This window comes from Zalophus californianus, chromosome 4 (genome assembly GCF_009762305.2).
Source record: "Zalophus californianus isolate mZalCal1 chromosome 4, mZalCal1.pri.v2, whole genome shotgun sequence".
In the NCBI taxonomy this organism is placed as follows: domain Eukaryota; kingdom Metazoa; phylum Chordata; class Mammalia; order Carnivora; family Otariidae; genus Zalophus; species Zalophus californianus.
Genome location: NC_045598.1, coordinates 85079613 through 85101611, shown reverse-complemented (window position 1 = coordinate 85101611; position 21999 = coordinate 85079613). Strand labels below are relative to the sequence as shown.

The window sequence follows — 21999 nt, the reverse complement described above, 5'->3', positions numbered from 1 at the left end:
TTAGGTAACTATTTGGGATGTTAATTAAGAAAAAGTTGAACTGAGAGCTATCAAAAATTTTCATTTTTTATCAGAATTTGATTATTGTAGGCATTATTTTCTATAAACTCCAAAACAGTTGGTAGGAAATTTGAGACAATACCAACTGTGGCCTTTTTTAAAAACTGCTTTTACTGGGAAAAGAGGTCAAGGTGGACTCTTCCTCTTTCAGGACTCTGATGACATAGTGGCTTGAACCTGATATCACTCTACGTGTTTCTGAATGGCATCCTCACAGGATGGTCTACTGTGAATGAAACAACCAAATGAATAGATTTCTTCTACCTCTAAGAATGCAAGTACTCTTGTAGCTAAGACTAAGGAATATTCCTATACAAATTGGCTTTAACTCTCCTCAAGTTAAACAATACGGGGAAAGCATAGTCACAGATGCTTTTCCTGCTCTAACAGTGTGGTATAATAGAAAGGGCATGAGCTTTGGAATCAGAAAGATGTGGATTAGAATTCTGGTTCAGCCACTAGCATTTGTGACCTTGGATGAGTTACTTAAATTCTCTGAGCCTCAATTTTACCTATGGAAAGGAAGATAAAACTTACCCTGTATGGATATGGTGAAGACCAGAAACTGTATATGTAAAACAATTAGTACAGGGACCAGCTTATAGTAAGCATTCAATAAATTGCCCCTTTCCCTTCACAGTTATGATGACTACCCTACCTTAAAATGATAACCACAAATGATAAATGGGCAACACTTCACTTTCCCTATCTAAAAAAACCTTTTTAGAGCTTCTCCTCCTTCCCTCCTTCCTTCCTTCCTTCCTTCCTTCCTTCCTTCCTTCCTTCCTCCCTCCCTCCCTCCCTCCCTCCCTCCCTTCCTTCCTTCAAGGTTTTATTTATTTGACAGAGCACAAGCAGGCAGAGGGAGAGGCAGAGGGATAACCAATGTGGGGCTCGATCCCAGGACCCTGGGATTATGACCTGAGCCGAAGGCAGATTAACCAACTGAGCCACCCAGGCGCCCCTCCTCCCCTTTTAAAAGACTTAATTATTTGACTGAGAGAGCACAAGCAGAGGGGGAGACAGAGTGGGAGGGAGAAGCAGGCTCCCTGCTGAACTGGGAAGACAAAAGGCTTGATCCCAGGACCTGGGGATCACGACCTGGACTGAAGGTGGACGCTTAACCAAGTGAGCCACCCAGGTGCCCCTCCTCTGGCATTCTGCGCCAGAGGAGTGTTTGATTATACTGCCTTATAAATGATAAAACAGAAGTACATAAAAATCCCTTATCCTGTACCACCAAATCCACCAGGTGACCCTCATCTATGTCAGCACTTTCTGCCTCCCCTCCAGGAATACAGTACCCCTGGCTCCCCTCTACACTGAATTCCTCCATACTGCTACTGGTTCTATCCTTTTCTTTTTTTTCTTTAGAGAGAGAGAGAGAGAGAGAGCACAAGCAGGGAGGGAAGGTGGGAGGGAGGGGCAGAGAGGGAATCTTAAAGGCTCTGAGCCAACACAGGGCTCGAACCCACCATCCTGAGATCATGACCTGAGCCAAAACCAAGAGTCTGACTCTTAACCAACTGAGCCACCCAAGCACCCATGGTTCAATCCTTCTTCATCTTCTCAAGAACTTCATTCTTGTAATGACCACCTTTATTACCGTATCATTGATTTCTTCCTCTAGGATGGCCCGTTCCTATCAATAACAAACATGCTCTACAACTGCACTGTGTAATACAGAAATCACCAGACACATGTGGCTATTTAAATAAGGAGAATTAAACTACACTAAAAAAAATCAATTGTTCTAGCCATACATGAGGTGCTCAGTAGCCACATTTTGCTTGTGATTTCCATACTGAGCATTGCAGATTATATAATATTTCCATTATTGGGGAAAGTTCTATGGGACAGCACTATTCCAGAATATCCTATTTTAAAAACAAACAAACAGCCCTGCCCTGATACCATATCCATACTCGGGCTGTCAACTCATTTCTTTGCTCCCTTTAACAGCCACACTTCTTAAAAGAGTTGTCTGTAGCAACTGTCTCTACTTCCATAATTCATTTTCTCCTTAATCTACTCAAATCATGCTCTCTTCTCCAAACTCCTCCAAAACTGGTCTCATCCAGGTTATTAGCGCTGTTCACAATGCCAACCAATGATCACTTCTCTGTTCCTACCTTGCTTGCCCCACAGAAAGTGGATCACTGCTTCCTTCTTCGGCTCTGAGAGACTACGCTCTTTTGGTTTTCCAGCTCCCTTCCTAACCACTCCCTTTTCTGGCTTCCCACCCCCTGTGCTGTAAACCTGGAGCTGAAAGTAAAGCTAAAAAGAAAAGAGCTTAATTCTCCCAAGGGGATCTCACATAATCCCAATGTTTTATTTTTTTTAAAGATTTTATTTATTTGAAAGAGAGATAGAGAGAGAGAGAGAAAGGGAACATGAGCAGGGGGAGTGGGAAAGGGAGAAGAAGGCTTCCCACTGAGCAGGGAGCCTGATGCGGGGTTTGATCCCAGGACCCATCTGGGATCATGACCTGAGCCGAAGGCAGACGCTTAACAACTGAGCCACCCAGGCACCCCCCCCCAATATTTTAAATATTATTCATATATTGATGACTCAGAACTTTTCCTAGTCCTAATCTTTCCTTCAAACACCAGATTTGCATGTCCAACTACTTCACTGACATTTCCCCTAAGAGTACAGAAGGCATCTCAATTTTAACACACCCAGATTAGAACTCTAGATCTGGGGGGGCGGGGATGATTTTCCATCCTCAAACCTGCATCAACACAGCCTTAATCTTAACAAATGGTACCAGCATCTACCTAGTTGAGAGTCAACATTTTTTCTCCCCTCCACTAATATAATCCATCTCCAAAAATTTATCCCAAATGTGTCCTTACCTCCATCTTCACTGCTCCCTCGGTAGTCCTAACCACCATTTCTCCCCACTTAAATGACAAGAACCTCATAACTGGTTTTCTTTGCTTCCATTCTCTCTAGAATTTGTTCACCAATAGCAAGCAGAATAATCTTTTAAAAACACATGACACTCTTCCTCCCTTATGACACTCTTCCTCCCTAAAAACTTTCTAAAACTTCCCACTGGATTAAAATTAAATCTAAACCTCTTAGTAAGACCAAAAATCTCTGTATGATCTGTCCCCTACTATTCTCTCCCCTTTCCAGCCACTCCCTTTATTGATGATGCTTTAGCCACAGTGGCCTTTTCTTTGGTCTTCACAACTCTAAATTAGTTCCAGCCATAGAATTTCTGCATTAGCATAAAGTGTTCCTTTGCCTAAAACACTCTTCTACAGGATTTTCATAAGGCTGGCTCTTTCTTGTCATCAAGGTTTCAATTTCCTTGAATATGACTTCCTTCGTGAGTCTAAGGTAATCATCCATGTCTACTACATCACTTTTTTAAATTTCTGTTATAGTAACTATCATGGATATTTTCTTATTTATCAATTTATTGTTTAGTACCTGTTTTTTCCCACTAAACCACAATCTCTTTGAGCACAGACACTGTCTGTCTTGCTTACCCTTATATCCTTAGTACCTTATTAGAATTTCTAGCACAAAGTAGGAGCTCAAAAAATATATTGAATAAATGTTTATATCATCTGCTATTCGTAACTATATTCTAAAAGAACTGCTCAAATTCTAAATGAGGACAATTTCTACCACATTTTCTTTAGTAAAGTTCAATATTTTCCAATGATTTTATTCTGGTTTGTATAAATGGCATTCATGGTTAGCATTCAATCTTGGAAGAAATACTAAATTACACATATGCTACCCATATTTGTAAAAGTTAAAAACCCTAACAGCTTGGAAACAACATAAAATCTAATGGTTTGGAAGCTTTGAAACTTACCCTCTGGTAGCACTGAGGCAGAGTATTTTCTAATACTGGAGGAGTTCTCTGCATTAATATTCCAACAGACTCTCTTAAAAGAGGAATAACACTAAAGAAAAGGAAGAAAAAATTTATTAAAGCCACATTCTGACAATCCCATTCTTTAAGAAAGTAATAATATAACTCTATACTAGAATGTAACAATATTTATCAGAATAATATGAGGAAAAAGAATCTAGTCGTTCTAAATTTTTCATGTGATCAGTAAGTTATTATCTAAAATAAGAGAGCTAGATAAAATGTACCAATGCATGAAACACTAAACTATACTACTGAATAGTACTGGAGCATCTAAAAATCTAAACATAGCAGTCATTCAACTACTATTTAAAATATGATTTCAACTGGCCAGAATCTTCCAAAGTAATCTCTAAGGCATATCATGGTCAATTGGTCCTTAATGTTTATCAAATATTTACACGTATGTATCTGAATAGTACTGTAAAGGAATATACAAAAAAGTTAATATGGTACATTAGTCCATTCATCCAATATTTTTATAACCCAGTTATATATCGGTCTTCTTTCATTATTTAAAAAATACAGAAGCCTGGATAAAACCACAGACCTAGTGTATCAACACTGTTAGTGATAGGGCCCAAATGTCTGTGTGTGTTGATGTAGCTAGTTCTCCACCAGTATTTGGAAATTACTGCTTTAAGCTATTTGGATGATTAAATGTACAGAAACAATTAACAGTATAATGATAAGGGTGACTATAATGCAAGAGTTCTCTTATACAGACATCAAATTCACCTTAGAGTCTTATTTGTTTTCATTTCTGACATATTAAATCAGAATCTTTGAGGGAAGGTCAAGGCATCTGTTTTTAAAAAGCTCCTCACACGATTCCAGTGAATCAGGGTGGCAAGGCACTGCTCTACAGGCAGACGGAGAGAGAGCTTCATTACACTTAATAATAGCTTAAGCCAGTGCGCTCTCTTTTAAACTTGGAGAATCTCAAAATTTCCAAAGTAAGACCCCTCCTAATTATAGCTGTCGGAGACAGAGATAAAAGGAACATACATACATTTCAAGAAAGGTAGAAGTTGAAATGTACCTCAAAAAGTAGTGATATTTCTAAGTTTTATTGTTACTTAAGTAATCACTACACCCAACATGGGGCTTGAACTCAGGACCCCAAGATCAAGAGTACATGCTCCTCTGAGCCAGCCAGGCACCCCCAAAATTAGTGCTATTTCTGACAGGTGGAAAGGAAGAAAAGACTTGAACCTTGGAATGACTGTAGCCCTGGCGGACACCTTGACTGGCATCTTGTGAATGAGCCTGAGCCAGAGAGCCTCACGGGCTATGATCAGGTTCCTGAACCAAAGTAAACTATAACATAATGCCTGTTATTTTAACTACTAGGTTTTTGTATAATTTATTATGCATCCTTAGATAACTAATACAACCATTCTTCATAAAACTATTAGACTAATTTATCTAAAATCAGTATCTGATCCTATCCCTTCTCCATTAAAAAAATCCCTTAAAAGCTCCCCAATATCTTGGGGATTAAATGTAAGCTCTTTAACATGGTATATTTTTAGATCTGCCCCACCTAGCTTCACCTTCTATCCTTGCTTCACATTTTCAGCCCTCTAAATAAACATACTTGCACTTTACTTTTTGTTTTTTTAAAGATATTTATTTATTCATTCATTCATTCATGAGAGAGAGAGAGAGAGAGCACGCACGCACAAGCAGGCAGAGTAGCAGGTAGAGGGACAGGGAGAAGCAGACTCCCTGTAAGGAGCCTGATGCGGGGCTCGATCCCAGGAGTCTAGGATCATGACCTGAGCCGAAGGCAGTTGCTTAACCGACTGAGCCACCCAGGCGCCCCTGAACTTCACTTTTGGCTGTTCCTTCTTTTCATGCTTTGCTCATGCTGTTCCCTCTGCCTAGAATGTCCCTAAACTGCCCTGTAGTCTGGCTTCTATTCCTTCTCTAAAATCTGAAGTGTCGGGGCACCTGGGTGGCTCAGTCGATTAAGCTTCTGCTTTTGGCTCAGGTTATGATCCCAGAGTCCTGGGATTGAGCCGCACATTGGGCTCCCTGCTCAGTGGGGAATCTGCTTCTCCCTCTCCCACTTCCCCTGCTTGTGTTCCCTCTCTCGCTGTGTCTCTCTCTGTCAAATAAATAAATAAAATCTTTAAAAATAAATAAATAAAAAATAAAATCTCAAGTGTCACCCCTTCTCGGATATATTTCCTGATCCCAAATTGTTTTCCAAACTGTATGAAATGTCCTCTCTGGGCTCCTATTAAAAAAAAAAAAATCTGATACCTGTGGTAAGGTTAAAGGGGGAAAAAGCAACTGGAAGTGGGGTTAAGGATTCTGACAGTAAAAGAATATTGGTTATCCCTTCATCTAACCTGAAGAGCAGTGTCTGTTTCTGTCTACTGTGCTGGTATTATAAGGTGAGGATTCCCTGGGTTATAAAAAAGGCGAAGAGAAACAAGATGGTAAACTCATAAGGTACAATTCAACCATTATGACATTTTTTTTCCTCTCTCCATCATTTTTAGGGAAAAAGGAAGGATCAGGAAGGAATATTTTTATATACCTAACTTACAATTTTTAGGTTTTCCTACTTTCCTTACTACAATTCAGAAAGTGAGGCACCAAAATGGTCGTCCTACAATATGAAAAAAGTCTGAGAATAAAAAAAGAGGTTTTTTTTTTTTATGCCTCCTCTAGGAGGCACATAGAAAAATTTAGCTCCTTTGATAATTTCTTCTTCAATCTTTATCCTAAGGAATTCTAATAATGCCTAAAGATATCTGAGGTGGAAAATGCACTCAAATAGAAATCATGATACCTGGGTTCTAATTCTGCCATTAAATAACTTTGGACAAATTGTATAGCCTTCCAGAGCATCAGTTTTCTCATCTGTAAAATGAGGAAGTGGATTAAATAGGCAATTTCTTCCATCTTCATTTTTCATTCAGTAAGAAAAAAATGGGCAAACTACAAGGAATACTAGTGAAAGAATATATTTGGAAATGAAAGAAAATGTTATTTTTATATATCCAAAAAAAAAAAAGCATCACCAAATCAGATGAGATATACTTGGCAAACTGATTTACTCCATCACTAATTAGGTAATCCCTCAAATGAATTTTATTAAGCAAATACCATGAATAAGCAATTATTAAGCACTACTGTATACTCTGCTTGGCACCAGATTTTCTAGAACCAGATGGAATCTAACTCTAGAGTTGGAAATGAAGGTCCAGAAACCAAAGTAACTTGCCTAAGGACACAGCTCGTGAGTAGGAGCGCTAGAATAATAAGACCAAGTCTCTGGACTCTAACTTCAGTTTTGGAAAGTTCAAGTCAACAAACATTTATTATATGCCTACTATTTGTCAAGCATGTACTAGGCACTGACAATAAAAAGATAAATAATATACAATAGCTACTTCAAAGGGATTCAGAACTTTTGAAAAAGCCTATAGAGAGGTGACTAGAAATCAGGCAACAAGCACTTGTTCAGGGCCTACCATTTGGAAGAAGGCACATATGAATGCAAAACGACTAGAGATGATGCCTGTACCCATTTTCATTTCCCATGAACTTCTGGTGACAGTTTCCTTTATTATTATGTTGATAACTTATTTTTAAATCTACCTTTAAAATAAAGTGGGGAAAACTGGAAAAGAACCTGACTTCTACTATAGCAGAAGGCATACAATATGAACAATGATACTATTAAGCAACGGGTGTGAAACATCTTTTTGCAAACAACTTATACTTAATGTTTTAGAATACCCTAGGCATAGTCTAATTTTGTTAATTTGTGTGTGTTAAAACACAATGAAGAGATGACTGAGTCTAAGCTATAATAATCCTTGAAGAGATCAGCCTTCAAACCTGAAGGGCATTCCCCTAATACAATCTCTTAATACGCTACCCAGAATCATCTACAAATTTATCCAAACCCTCGTTTAAATTTTTGTGTGTACAGTCCACGTATGTTGCCTCCCAAAGCCAGCCACTCCTTGCCACCACATTTGTTAAAAAAAAAAAAAAAAAAGGAAAGAAAGAAAGAAAGAAAAAAAGCACCCAGTATTTTCCCTTTTCCCGTAAAATTTATTTTCACATGTGGCCCTTAGTTTGAAGATTGTAGAATTGGTGAAGAATTTCCATGATCACAGACAACAAACTATTAAAAGTAACGGAATTTAGAGATCACTCATTTTAACACTCAATTCAAGAACTATAATGCATAATCATGATTGGCTCAGTTGGTTAAGCCTCCGACTCTTGATTTCAGCTCAGGTCATGAGACCTAAGGGTGGTGAGATCAAGTCTAGCTGGGGCTTCGAGCTCAGCAAGTGCAGGGAGTCTGCTTAAGATTCTCTCCCTCTGCCCCTCCCCTTTGTGCAAGCGTGTGCATGTGTGCTCTCTCTCAAAAACAAAACAAAAAAGAATCATAATGCAAATAAACATTTTAATAAAATTAATTTTAAAATAACTTAAATAAAAGGTATCATAATTGATATAAGGAAATAATTAGAACAGTGTATTTTTTTGGTAAGGGTCAATGAGGTATTTCCTGATTTTGCTATATTATAAAATTCAAAATGGTTGCCTGCTTCAGTGGAATTTTAATAAAATGTTTACATTCAACAGCAGCAAGCATTTCACCAAAGCACACTGATGTGTCACACTAATTTTGTCTAACAGTAACTCTGAAATTATGTAAGGATTTCAGCTATATCTGTAAGAGAGTCATGAAACTGTGGTGAAAGGAGAAAGGTGCTTGCTAAGTCGCATGGTGATATAGCAATTTAGAACCAAGGTCAATTTCTATAACAATTTCAAAGGTCATAAAATGTAAAAGAAACCTGCAGAAACTTTATTTTTGCCTTTTAAAATTGTGTTTAGCTCAGGAGTTTGTGTCCATATTTTTCTGATTAACTATCGTAATGGGAAATCATAAAACAGATTTTAGCATGGATCTATCTACCCATAATGAAAGGATATGGGGAAAAAGACAAGCTTAGCAAATTCCTGACTGAGCTAACACTTAGAGCTGCATCCAAACCCAAAAAGTAAGCATTTGGAAACAATTAGAGGTTCCCACTTCTGGTTGACTAACTCAATTCTAACTTTAACAATGAAACACCATTTTCCTAGCATATATAAAAGGCATGAGTCATTAGGTATATGAATTTACCAGTAAAACAGGGTTATGGTTTTATTCTTCAAAAGCTGAAGGTAAATCAAATTTATAATCATACAGTCATAAACATAAACTTAATGTAGGCTTAAATGCTAACAGATTAAATAAGCAATAGTTATTACTCTTTATTGCCAGTAACTTTGCAAATGAAAATATATTCAAAATTTTACTTGAGAAGCAGCTTTTAGTGAGTCTCACCATTTCAACACTAAATTATCTAGCAGTAATTATAAACAAGCCAAACAAAAGGGTATACATTATGAAAACTTCTGAAGAACAGACTAGTGATAATCGTAATTCTTAGCAATAAAAAATTTCAGAGAGCTGAAACTATGACTTAGATCTGAGAATAAACATCTATAATAATAATTAAAACATAATTACTGATTTAACTTTTTGAATTGGCTTATGGGCTCAGTCCTTCTGCATATTATCAGGGGTTCTTACAATCTACAAACCTAGAAAAAGATAGGTATACTTTTTAAAGAACCCATAAAATTTGAAGGTCCAGTATATGTCATATACTTTAAAGTATAGTGGACAAAAACCCAAAGAAAACTGACCCAAAGTTGACATATACTCTACGTTTAGACACAGTAGTCCTAGGGCAAGCTGTAAATATGCAGTCATATTTGCATAAATACAATTATTTCATAGTGATGAACAATTACCTATTAACCCAGAATTTCAAGAATCATAATGCAGGGGCACCTGGATGGTTCAGTCGGTTAAGCCTCTGACTCTTGATCTCAGCTCAGGTCATAATCTCAGGATCGTGAGATCAAGCCCTGCGTGGGGCTAATATGGAAGAGATAACTCCAAACCACAGGGATTGTGGTTTACCTTATAATTACACTGAGTTTCAAAACCTATGGTTTAAATCAATGCACATTTACAGAGTACCTACTTTACTCAATAATGATGATAATTACATACCCTAAAATAACCCTAGAACTCAGAGCCAAAGTCATGAAAAGGTCACCCTTTTCCTTAAACGTCTGGAACTTAGTTATAACACCTAATACATCTGGTCTTTGGACCAAAAGCATTAGTAAATAATGTCAAATTAATAAGTAATTAGTAATGTCTTTGTTTAGACAACACTTAAAAGTTTTTAAAGCACTTTAAAGCACTTTAAAACTATTTTATTTCTTATTTGATCCTCACACCAGCCTTAAGTAACCTTAAAACGTTCCATTCTGAAATGACAGAAAGTCAGATGTAGGCAAGATTTTAAGAGATATTTAGGCCAACTCCCTCACTTTACAGAAGAGAAAACCATCTCAGAGAGATTAAGACAACTTGCTCTTTGTTATATACTAGTAAAAGGCAGAGTTGGATGTGCTGATTCCAACACTAAGACTCTGCATCACACTACAGTGTCTCATCATGATTAAGTCCTCTAGAGTCAGAGGTCATGTCATGTTTTTTATTCCCAGTGCCTAGCACAGTACTTAGAATACAATAAGCACTTGGCACATGTCTGCTGAATGTATAATCTATTTTAAAATTTCAAACACTCTGGTGCGTTTGAAAGGGTGACTTTCAACCCTTCAAAGTAATAGCTAAATAGCAAAACAATAAAGGTCCCCTCAATTTAGTCACTCCCCAAAAGAATTTTTTTTGAAGATTTATTTATTTGACAGAGAGGGAGATAGCGAGAGCGAGAGAGAGAGAGAGAGAGAGCGTGCGCACAAGCAGGGGGAGCAGCAGGCAGAGAAGGAGAAGCAGGCTCCCCACTGAGCAAGGAGCCAGATGCGGGGCTCGATTCCAGGACCCTGGGATCATGACCTGAGCTGAAGACAGATGCTTAACCTACTGAGCCACTCAAGCGCCTCTCCCAAAAGAATTTCTAATAAATAGAACCAAAAGTATCTTATCCTCTATTCAAGTACAGGTGAGAAAGAATTAAACTCAGGCAGGAGCAAATCATCATTCCCAATTCTTGATTTGAAATTTATTATCTTAATAAAAGCTCTTTTCTTCATTCTCATGAATAAGAAACTAAAATCACACCAGCAATATAAGAAAAAATTATTAAATGATCTATTATGTAGCCATGAAGAACAAAGGTGTAGATAAAGAAGAAAAATGAATGCAAATTCACACTGATATCCTGTCAAGAGGTAGGGAATTGGGACGAGACAATGGAATCAAAGAAGGAAGAGGGCAAAAAGCTCCATAAAATATATAGTTTTGAGAAGACTGGGCAGGAATAAATTCACATTTGTATTAAATGTGGTAACATTTGTATTGAAAAGATAATGAGACCCGGAAGAACCACCCCACTAGTTCTGTAACCCATTTGAAAGCAGTAGCTAGAGTAGGATAGACAAAAGCGGGAGATAAGGTTCTTTAAGGAGATCTGCATTTTGAAAACAGTATAGAAGTGAAGACACAGGATCTTGTTTAGAAAAACCAGCTAAGATGGCAAGAAATATTTGTCATGACTATCAAAACCAAATCAATTATCATTCAGATAGCTTCAGTGATCACAGGTTTTTTTTTTTTTTTTAAAGATTTTATTTATTTATTTGAGAGAGAGAGAGAATGAGAGATAGAAAGCACGAAGGGAAGAGGGTCAGAGGGAGAAGCAGACTCCCTGCCGAGCAGGAAGCCCGATGTGGGACTCGATCCCGGGACTCCAGGATCATGACCTGAGCCGAAGGCAGTCGCTTAACCAACTGAGCCACCCAGGCGCCCGAGTGATCACAGGTTTTAACTCAGAACAAAAAGGCCTTGAGGTCAGCAAGAAAAATCCAAAAGGAATGGAACCAAAGTACTGATTAATCTCTAGGTTGAACACGGTTATTAGGAATCTGGGCTAAACTGTGTCTGTCTGGTGAAAGTTAAAAAATGGTATACTTGTAACTGATTCAATCTATGTGGTATTTAAACCATAACATTTCCTCACCATATAGTAACAGAGCTTTGCCTCTAGATGGCTGAGTGTGTTCCTGTGAAGAAATCCAGGATCCAGGAAGGAGAGCAGAGACAAGTAGCAAAGGGGCACTGTTAACATGCAGCAGCTCCTCTGCCCTCCGAAATGATGGAGGCAGTCACCAACGGACTGTATTTCTTTTATTCTTTCCCTCCTTTCTCTCTCTCCCTCTTTCTCCCCACTTGATAATGAATGAATGAGGGTCAGCTAATGGGGGGGGGGGTAATGTGAGAAACCATTTAAGTGAATGGTGCCTGCTTGCCAAAAGCATTCCTTTTGGGAAGGAAGGTAGGCAATTAATGCTTACACAATGCTTCCCAATTTTTTGCCAATTTGTGCTAGACTTTATATATCTTAACCCATTTAATCCATACATAACAAATTATGAGGTAGGCATTACTGTTAGCCCCACTCTAAAGTTGAAAAATTGAGGCATAGAGAGGGTAAGTGACTTGCCCAAGGTCACACAGCTAAATGGTGAAACCGGGATTTGAACCCAGGCACTTTGGCTCCCTAGCAAATGCTCTTAACCACACTGTAATATTTCTTCCAATGAAGTCATCAACATGGCTTTGCTAGTGCTCACAAAGCACCTTTGCCTCCAGGGGAGGTCTGACTTTTAGGAAAAGCTGATCTTCAAAGTGTATAGGAAGCCTGGACCACAAAAATCAATTTAAAAGCTCAGTAACGATATAAATGTTTTCCATCATCTGAGAGCTGATTGGTATTGTCAACACTTGAATAGAAGCAAATCCCTGACACCTAGTTACCATTGTGGGCCCACCCTCAATGATAACTTCCAAAGAAAGTCACATGTTATGTGAGAAGTAAACCAAACATGGGAAATACAAAGCAAAAGTAAAAGGACCCTTATTAAATTGTTCACCCAAATCAAACTTTTAAAATACCACTGTGAGAATAGATTTCTTACTGAGTATCTGAAGGTAGGTGTCTAATTGCTATATTATATTGGATGCTGACTATATGAAAATACTTAGTTGCTGAGATATGGGTAGAAATCATGTTTTTCAAGGATTAATTAAGCAAGAGAACAGAGTAACTTAAGCAGGCTATAGCTAGTGGAAGAGTTTGAAATTAATTACACACAACAATGAATATCAAAACTGAAGAACCAAGAGGGACTAATTTTTTTTCTTGTGGCAACAAGTGAAAAAAAGTGAAAAAAAAAAGTGAGTCAAAGTTGAAAAAACTTAATATGGTTTCCACTTTTAAAAATTTACATTACTTTTTATTGTATTTTTTAAAAGATTCTTATTTATTTGTCAGAGAGAGCGAGCGTGCACACAAGTCTATTTTTAACTTTCTGAAGAACATCCATATTTTCCATAATGGCTGTTCCATGCCATGCCTACCAACACTGCACAAAAGTTCCAAATTCTCCGTATCCTCATGAACATGTATTATCTATTCTTTTGATAATGGCCATCCTGATGGAGTCATATCTCACTGTAGGAATTTCCATTTCCCTAATGATTAGTGCTGTTTGAGCATCTCTTCATATGCTTATTGGCCAGTTGTATATATTCTTTGGAGAAATGTCTATTCAAATCTTTTGCGTTTTTTAATCAGATTGTTTGTTGTTATTGTTGCTTAAGTTGTAGATTTTCCTTATATATTCTGCATATTAACCCCCTATCAGATATATAACTTACAATTATTTGCTCCCATTCCAGAGGCTGCCTTTTTACTCTGCTGATTGTTTCGTACGATGCACCAATAGCTTTTAAGTTCGGTAAAGTCCCATTTATCTATTTTTTATTTTGTTGCCTGTCCTTTGGGGTCATAGCCAAGAAATCACTGCTAAATCCAATGTCCTGAAGCTTTCCCCCTATGTTTTCATCTAGAAGTTTAAGAGTTTTAGATCGTATATTTAGGTCTTTAATCCATTATGAGTTAATTTTTGCATGCGGTTATAAGGTAAGGGTCCAACTTTATTCTTTTGCATGTGGGTACCCAGTTTTCCTAAACCATTTGTTGAAGAGAGACTGCATTTTCCCCATTGTATATAGTCTTGGCACTCTTGTCAAAAAGCATTTGGCTATATATGCAAGGGTTTATTCCTGGGCCATTTGTTCCGTTGGTCTATATGCCTCTCTTTATGCCAGGACCACACCATCTTAATTACTGTTGCTTTGGAGTATGTTTTGAAATCAGGAAGTGAGGCCTCCTTCTTTCTCAAGATTGTATTGGCTATTCATCGTCCTTTGAGATTCCATACAAATCTTAGGATATTTTTTTAACCAAAAAATGTCATTGGGATTTTGATAGAGATTGCACTGAATCTGCAGATCACTTTGGGTAGTATACACATTTAAACAATATTATGTTCTGATCCATAAACAAGAGCAGTCTTTCCCTTTATTCATATCTTCTTTAATTTCCTTTAGCAATGTTTTGTAGTTTTCAGTGTACAAGTCTTTCACTTCCTTGGTGAAGTTTATTCCTAAGTATTTTATCCTTTCTGATGCTATGGTAAATGGGATATTTTTTAAATTTCATTTTTAGATTGGTCATCGTTAGTATATAGAAACACAACTGAGTTTTGAGTGTAGATTTTGTATTCTGCAACTTTGCTAAATTCTTTTGTTAGTTCTAATAGCTTTTTAATGGCATCTTTAGGGTTTTCTACATTTAAGAACATGTCATGTATGAACAGGAAATTTTAATTCCTCTTTGTATGCCTTTCTTTTTCTTGTCTGATTGCTCTGGCTAGAATTTTCAGTACTATGGTGAACAGTAGTGGTGGAACTGGGTATGCCTGCTTTGTTCTTGATCTTAGAGAAGTTTTGCGTCTTTCCCCACTGAGTATGATGTTAACTCCGGGTTTTTCATACATGGCTTTTATTATGTTGAGGTAGTTTCCTTCTTTTCTTCATTTGTTAAGTGTTTTACCATTTCATGGCTGTTGAATTTTGTCACATGATTTTTCTGAACTGATTGAGATGATCATGTCTTTTTTCCTTCACTTTCCATTTGGTATATAACATCAATTGATTTTCATATGTTGGACCATCCTTGCATTCTAAGTGTAAATTCCACCTAGTCATGATGCAAGATCCTTTTAATGTGCTGTTGAATTCATTTTGCCTCATATTTTGTTTAGGACTTTTATGTCAATATTCATGAGGAATATTGGTCTACAGTGTGTGTGTTTTTTTAAAGATTTTATTTATTTACTTGTCAGACAGCGAGAGAGCACAAGCAGGGGGAGCGACAGGCACACAGAGAGAAGCAGGCTCCCCAATGAACAAGGAGCCCATTGCGGGATCTGATCCCAGGACCCTGGGATCATGGCTTGAGCTGAGGGCAGCCGCTTAACCAACTGAGCCACCCAGGTGTCCCTTGGTCTATAGTTTTCTTTCCCTGTCATGTTTTTGTCTGGTTTCAGTGTACCTGGGTCATTCTTGCCTCACAGAATGACTGGAAGTCTCTTCTCCTCCTTAATTCTTTGGAAGAGTTTGAAAAAGAATTGGTGTTAATTCTTCTCTAAATGCTTGGTAGAACTCACCAGTAAATTCATCTGGTTCTGTGCTTTTTTGTTGTTGAAAAGTATTTGATTAGTGCTTCAATTCTTTAATTACTGGCTCCTCACTTGTTATAGGTTTGTTCAGATTTTTTTATTTCTTCATGATTTAGTCTTGGTAGGTTGGATGTTTCTAGAAATACATCCATCTCTTCTAAGTTTTCCAATTTGTTGGCATATAACTGTTCATTGTAGTTCCTTTTATTTCTTATTTCTGCGATATCAGTTGTAATGTCTCCTCCTTCATTGTTAACTTTAGATATTTGAATCTTCTGTTTTCTTAGAGTTTATCTAGCTAAGGGTTTGTCAGTTTTGTTGATCTTTTCAAGAAAACCAACTCTCAGTTTTGTTGTTTTCTATTGTTTTTCTATTCTCTGTGTCATTTATCTCTGCTCCAATCTTTATTATTTCCTTCTTTCTCCTTTCTAGTTTTTTAGTTTTCTTTTTCTAGTTCCTTAATGTATAAAGTTAGGTCATTGATTTGACTTTTTTTTTCTTCACAAAACTAAAATGAGATAAAGTCATCTGAATATGCTGAGATTTTTTTTTAAATCTAGGTATGTGTCAGTATGAACTTCCCTTTTAGTACTGCTTTCACTGTATCCCGTAAGTTTTGGTATGTTGTGTTTTTCATTTGTCTCTAGATATTTCCTAAATTCCTTTGTAATTTCTTCTTTGACCCACTGGTTGTTAAAGAATAGGTTATTTAATTTCCACATAATTTTGGATTATCATGTTTTCCTTCTGCTAGTTATTTCCAGTTTCATTCCATTTTGATCAGAGAAGATATATTGTATAATTTAAATCTTCTAAAATTTGTTACAACTTCTGTTGTTACCTAACATGTAGTCTATCTGGGATGTTGTTCTATGTTTGCTTGAGAACAATGTGTATTCTGCTGTTATTGGGTGGAGTGGTATACGTATTTCTGTTAAGCCCGGTTGGTCTACCGTATTGTTCAAGACTACTCTTTTCTTATGGATCCTCTACTTGGTTGCTCTATCCATAAGTGAAAACAAGGTACAATGTCCTTCTTTGTCTCTTGTGGCAGTTTTTGTCTTAAAGTCTATTTTGTTTGATATAAGTATGGCCACTTTGATCTCTTTAGATTCCTGTTTGTATAGAATATCTTTTTTCACCTTTTCACTTTTATTCTGTGTATATCTGGATCTAAAGTCCATCTCTTATAGGCAGAACAGAACTGGATGTTTTCTTTGTTTGTTTTTGTTTTGTTTTTTTAGGGGCAAGGGGCAGAGGGAGAAGGAGAGAGAGAGAGAGAGAGTCTTAAGCAGGCTCCACACCCAGCACAAAGTTGGACGTGGGCCTCAATCTCACAACTCTGAGATCATGACCTGAGCCAAAATCAAGAGTCAGACATTTGACTGACTGAGTCACACAGCCACCCCATGCTTTTTTTTTTTTAATCCACTCAGCCAGTCTATGTCTTTTAATAGGTATGTTTAATCTGTTTACATTTAAAGTAATTACTGGTATGAAAGGACTTACTATTCCTATTTGTTCATTGTTTTCTGTCTGATAGCTTTTTGTTCCTCTTTTCCTCTCTTGCTTTGTGTTTCATTGATTTTTCTGTAGTGACATGTTTTGATTCACTTCTCATTTCCCTTTGTGTATATTCTATAGACATTTTCTTTGTGGTCATCATAGCATGTGACAAGTTAATCGTGCTGCTTTCAAGATTCTCACTTTACATGTGACATTTTATAGTTTATGATGTGTCTCAGTGCATGCCTCTTTAGATTTATCCTACTTCTTTAAGTTTCTTGAGTTTGTATGTCCATTTCTTTTCTTAAATTTGAGAAAGTTTTGGCCATTATTTCTTCAACAGCTTCTCTGATGCTTTCTTTCTTCATTTTCTGAGACTCCCATATTTGTATGTTGTTGTTCTTGTCCATTAATAACCTTGGGCTCTCTTCATTTTTCATTTTTGGCTTCTCTGCTTCAGTAATTTTTCTAAGTCCTGTGTTCAGGTTCACTGACTCTATCTTCTATCTGGTCAAATTCACTGAGTCCTGCCAGCAAATTTTTCAATTTAGTACTGTTATTCTTCAGTTCCAGAATTTCTGTTTGGCCCTTCTTCCTAGTTTCTATCTCTTTGTTCATATTCTCATTTTGTTCATGCATCTTATTCCTAATTTTGTTTATTTGTCTATCTCTGCTTTCTTTTTAGTTAATTAAGTATCCTTATGATGGTAATTTTGAATTCTTTATCTGGCAATTCATATCTCCTTTTTTTTAGGATTTGATTTCTAGAGATCTAATTTATTACTTTAAATCTATCACAGTTGGCTGTTTCTTCGTATGTCTTATTTTTTGTTTTTGGGATTTTGGCATCTGAAGAAATCAACCAACTCTCAACTTTGTGGTCTAGTTTCATACAAGGATAACCTTCTCTACTAGGCCTGGCTAGAGATTCTGGGGACCTCAAAAGTCTTTTCTGGGTATGTGTCCTCTATGTGCTTTTTTATAAGTAATCTGCCTTGTTTGAAGAGGGTTGCTGGCTTCTACTCAGGAGCTCCTGAGCTTCTCTGTGTCTGTAATATTGTAGCCAGCTAGGCTATAGTAAATCCAGTCCTGGGGTTCCATCTAGTGTCTATTTGTGGTACTGCAGACTCTAATGCAGGCCGTTCTTCTCAGGGATGCCCAACCTGGCATCCTGTTTCTGTCAGTACTTGGATACAAGCAAAAAAGACACTATCTCTCAGGCAGCACCCCCAAAAAGTCAGTTGGAGGTATGTTCAACTCCTTTCCCTCTTTAGGGATAATGTGGGAGGTGGGGTTTTCCTCCCAAACATTCCACCCTCTGCAGGGGGTGGGGGGTGGGAGTGGCTCTAATGAGAGAGTAAAAAGTGTCACACATTTCCAATCAAGCCTCCACATGGTTGGCTTCCCGCTAGCCTGGGGTACAGGAACCTCTGAACTGGTTTCAGGATTTCTACAGATCTATTTTGTAAGTTTGTTGTGTTAAATTTCTGTCCTCCATGAAGGAAGGAAATCTAGGGCTTCCTATTCTGCCATGTCACCTCTCTTCCCCCGACTTAATTCTTTTTTTTTTAGGGCTGCACAGAATTCCCTTTCTGATGGACATTTGTGTTCTTTCCAATTTTGGGCTATAGCAAATAAAGCCACAAAGAATGACCTTATAAATGTATTCTTTTATATTTTTGCCAGTTCATCTTTAGGATACAAATATTTCTAGAAGGAGGACTCCTTAATCAAAGATAAATGCACAATTAATTATGCTAGATACTGTCAACATTCTTTCTGCAGAGATAGTACCATTCTCATTTCTGTCAGCAATGTTCTGCCTATTTTACCTACAGCCTTGACAAAAAATTATGCAAACTTTTGGATATTTATCCACCTGACAGATGAGAGGCGGTATCTCAATGTAGTTTTAATTTGCATTTCTTTTTTTATGAGTGAGGCTGAACTACTTTTTTATGTTTAAATGTAACTTGTATCTCTTTTCCTGTAAACTAAATGAACTTACACTTTTGCCCATTTGTTTATCAGGCTGTTAGTCTTTTTTTCTTTTTGGGAGCTCTCTCTATGTTAGGGTGGTTAGCCTTTCATGTTCTAAGTGACAAATATTTATCACTTTATTACGTCTTTGACTTCCCTTTTAATTTTGCTTGTTTTTTAAAGTCAGAAAACCAATGTTTTATTTCTAAAACTCTGCCATATATTTCTAGGGGTTGCCCATGGTCACCTGCCACCTTCACACCAGGTTTTCTATGTAGCTGGCAAACAGAGTCTGGCCATCAGCAGACCAGGCCAGAGAGGTATACTAGCAGGGCTCTGCCTTGCCGCTAGGTACCGATAACTTCCTACTTCAGCTCCTCTATAATGATCTTGCCTCCCAAGTCCCAGATCTTGATGCTGGTGCCCGTGGTAGCACAGAGACAGTATCGGTTAGGACTGAAGCGCAGGGCATTGATGATGTCCCCACCATCTAGCAGATAAAGGTGCTTGCCTTCATTGAGGTCCCACAGCATGGCTTGGCCATCCTCGTCTCCAGAAGCACAGAGGGATCCATCTGGAGAGACAGTCACAGTGTTCAGGTAGCCCGTGTGGCCGATGTGACTGGTCTTCAGCTTGCAGTTTGCCAGCTTCCATACCTTGACCGGCTTGTCCCAGCCACAGGAGACGATGATGGGATTGCTGCTACTGGGTGAAAAGCAGACACAAGACACCCACTCCGAATGGCTCTCATCCTGGACAGTATATTTGCATACATTCCAAGTATTCATAGCTTGATGGTTTTATCTCAGGAGCTACTGACAACTTGTCGGTTGTCGGAGAAGGCCATACTCAGCACATCCTTGGTATGGCCTACAAATCTGCGTGTGGTGGTACCGTGGTACCTGTTGTGAGATCCCCGAGATGAAGGGCTCCATCTCAGGAGCCTGAGAGGGTGAACTGGCCATCTGAGGAGATGATCATGTCACCAACAAAATGACCCTAAAGGGCACACTGAGAGATGCCATCATCAGTCTCATCCATGGGCAGCTTCCACATGATAATGGTCTTCTCTCAAGAGACAGACAGTATCATGTCCGGGAACTGGGGAGTGGTGGCGATCTGGGTTACCCAGCCGTTGTGGCCCTTGAGGATACGACCAAGTTATCTGCTCAGTTATGGTGGCGGCGAGTGCAGGTGTCGCTGCAGTGACAAGAATGGAGTTGGACAGCTCAGAGAGACTAGCACCACAGCTGCTCCCGCTGCGGTCCTGCTGAGGAAAAGAGCTTGACTTCCCTTTTGATGTTTTCTTTTCTATGCCAAAGTTTTTTCATGTAACTTAATTTATCAATCTTTTTTCTTATTGATTCTAGGTTTTGAGCCATAGTTATTCCCCTAATAGTCTCATATTACAAAATAATTCAGACATGCTTTCTCCTAGTATTAGCATGGTTTCATGTTTTACTTTGAGAGCTCTCATCAATTTGGAATTCATCCAAGTATACATAGTATTAGCTACAGTTCCAAATTTATCTTTCTCCAAATAGCTGTCCAGTTATTAGAAAGCCCATCTTTCCCCCACTAATTTGAAATGCTACCTTTATCCTTACTAAATTTGTATTTGCACATAAATCTATTTCTGGGGGTGCCTGGGTGGCTCAGTCCGTTAAGTGTCTGCCTTCAACTCAGGTCATGATCTCAGGGTCCTGGGATCAAGCCCCGCATCAGGCTCCCTGCTCATCTTTAATTAAAGAAAATCTTTAATCTATTTCTGGATTTTTTTTTTAAGGATTTTATTTATTTATTTATTTGACAGTGAGAGACACAGCAAGAGAGGGAACACAAGCAGGGCGAGTGGGAGAGGGAGAAGCAGGCTTCCCGCTGAGGAGGGAGCCTGATGTGGGGCTCCATCCCAGGACCCTGGACCATGACCTGAGCCGAAGGTAGACGCTTAACGACTGAGCCACTCAGGCGCCCCTATTTCTGGACATTTTAATCTGCTCCATAGATTTGATTCTTCAGGCACCTTACTATTTTAATTATAAAGGCTTTCTTTACATTTTATATTTTATTTTCCAGGTTTTCTCGGGCATTCCTCCTGCTTGTTTTTCCTTATAAGCTTTAAAATCTACTTTTACTACCACCCTCCAGAAAAAAAAAATCTATTGGTATTTTTATTAGAAGAGTTTTAAGTTTATAAATAAATCTAAGAATTGACATGTTTATGATGTTGATTCTTCAAAAACAGAAGAGGCTCTGTTCAAGTCCATTTGTGTTTTTCAGAAGCATTTAAAAACTTTTCCTCACACAAGTTTTGCACATTTTATCTCTAGGCTGGATTTTGCTTATATATAAAGGGTATTAATTTTGTACATCAATTTTGTATCTATAACTGTACTAAATTATGCTTATCAGTTTTTCCATTATTTTCATGAGTTTTACAGAAATAAATTAATAGATTTTACATAAAATAATCTCTTCTTTCAAATTTTTAAGTCTCAAACACTCTCTTGTCTAAAGTAGTCTCAAACACTCTCTTGTCCAATAAGCTAATGATCACTAATACATTACCATACTTGCTCTGCTCTTTCAATATATTTTTTTAAGATTTTATTTATTTGAGAGAGAGAGAGAGAGAGTGTGCACGAGTGGGGGTGGGGGTGAGGGAGAGGGAGAAGCAGACTCTCTGTTGAGCAGGGAGCCTGATGGCAGGATCATGACCTGAGCCAAAGGCAGATGCTTAATGTACTGAGCCACCCAGGAGCCCCCTTTCCAATATTTGTAACACTGTCCGCCACCCTTTCTTAACTAGGATTTATCCTCTGAACTACCAAACACACAAAATGATTTGAGTGACTATTTCTGAATTTCCCCAAGGACAGTAACATAACCAGTACTTT

At 37.9% G+C, this 21999-nt stretch overlaps 1 protein-coding gene and 1 pseudogene across 2 annotated transcripts in view; both read right to left on the bottom strand.

Annotated features, from left to right (window-relative positions):
- SLC30A7 (solute carrier family 30 member 7) overlaps positions 1-21999 on the bottom strand; it is an 84211-nt gene that overhangs the window by 18263 nt on the left and 43949 nt on the right. For both annotated transcript variants that reach the window (XM_027587201.2, XM_027587273.2), the window contains exon 9: positions 3899-3989. In XM_027587201.2, the coding sequence (XP_027443002.1) occupies positions 3899-3989 (91 nt within the window). The remainder of the gene's footprint in view (positions 1-3898; positions 3990-21999) is intronic.
- LOC113914619 lies at positions 19359-20245 on the bottom strand (annotated as a pseudogene).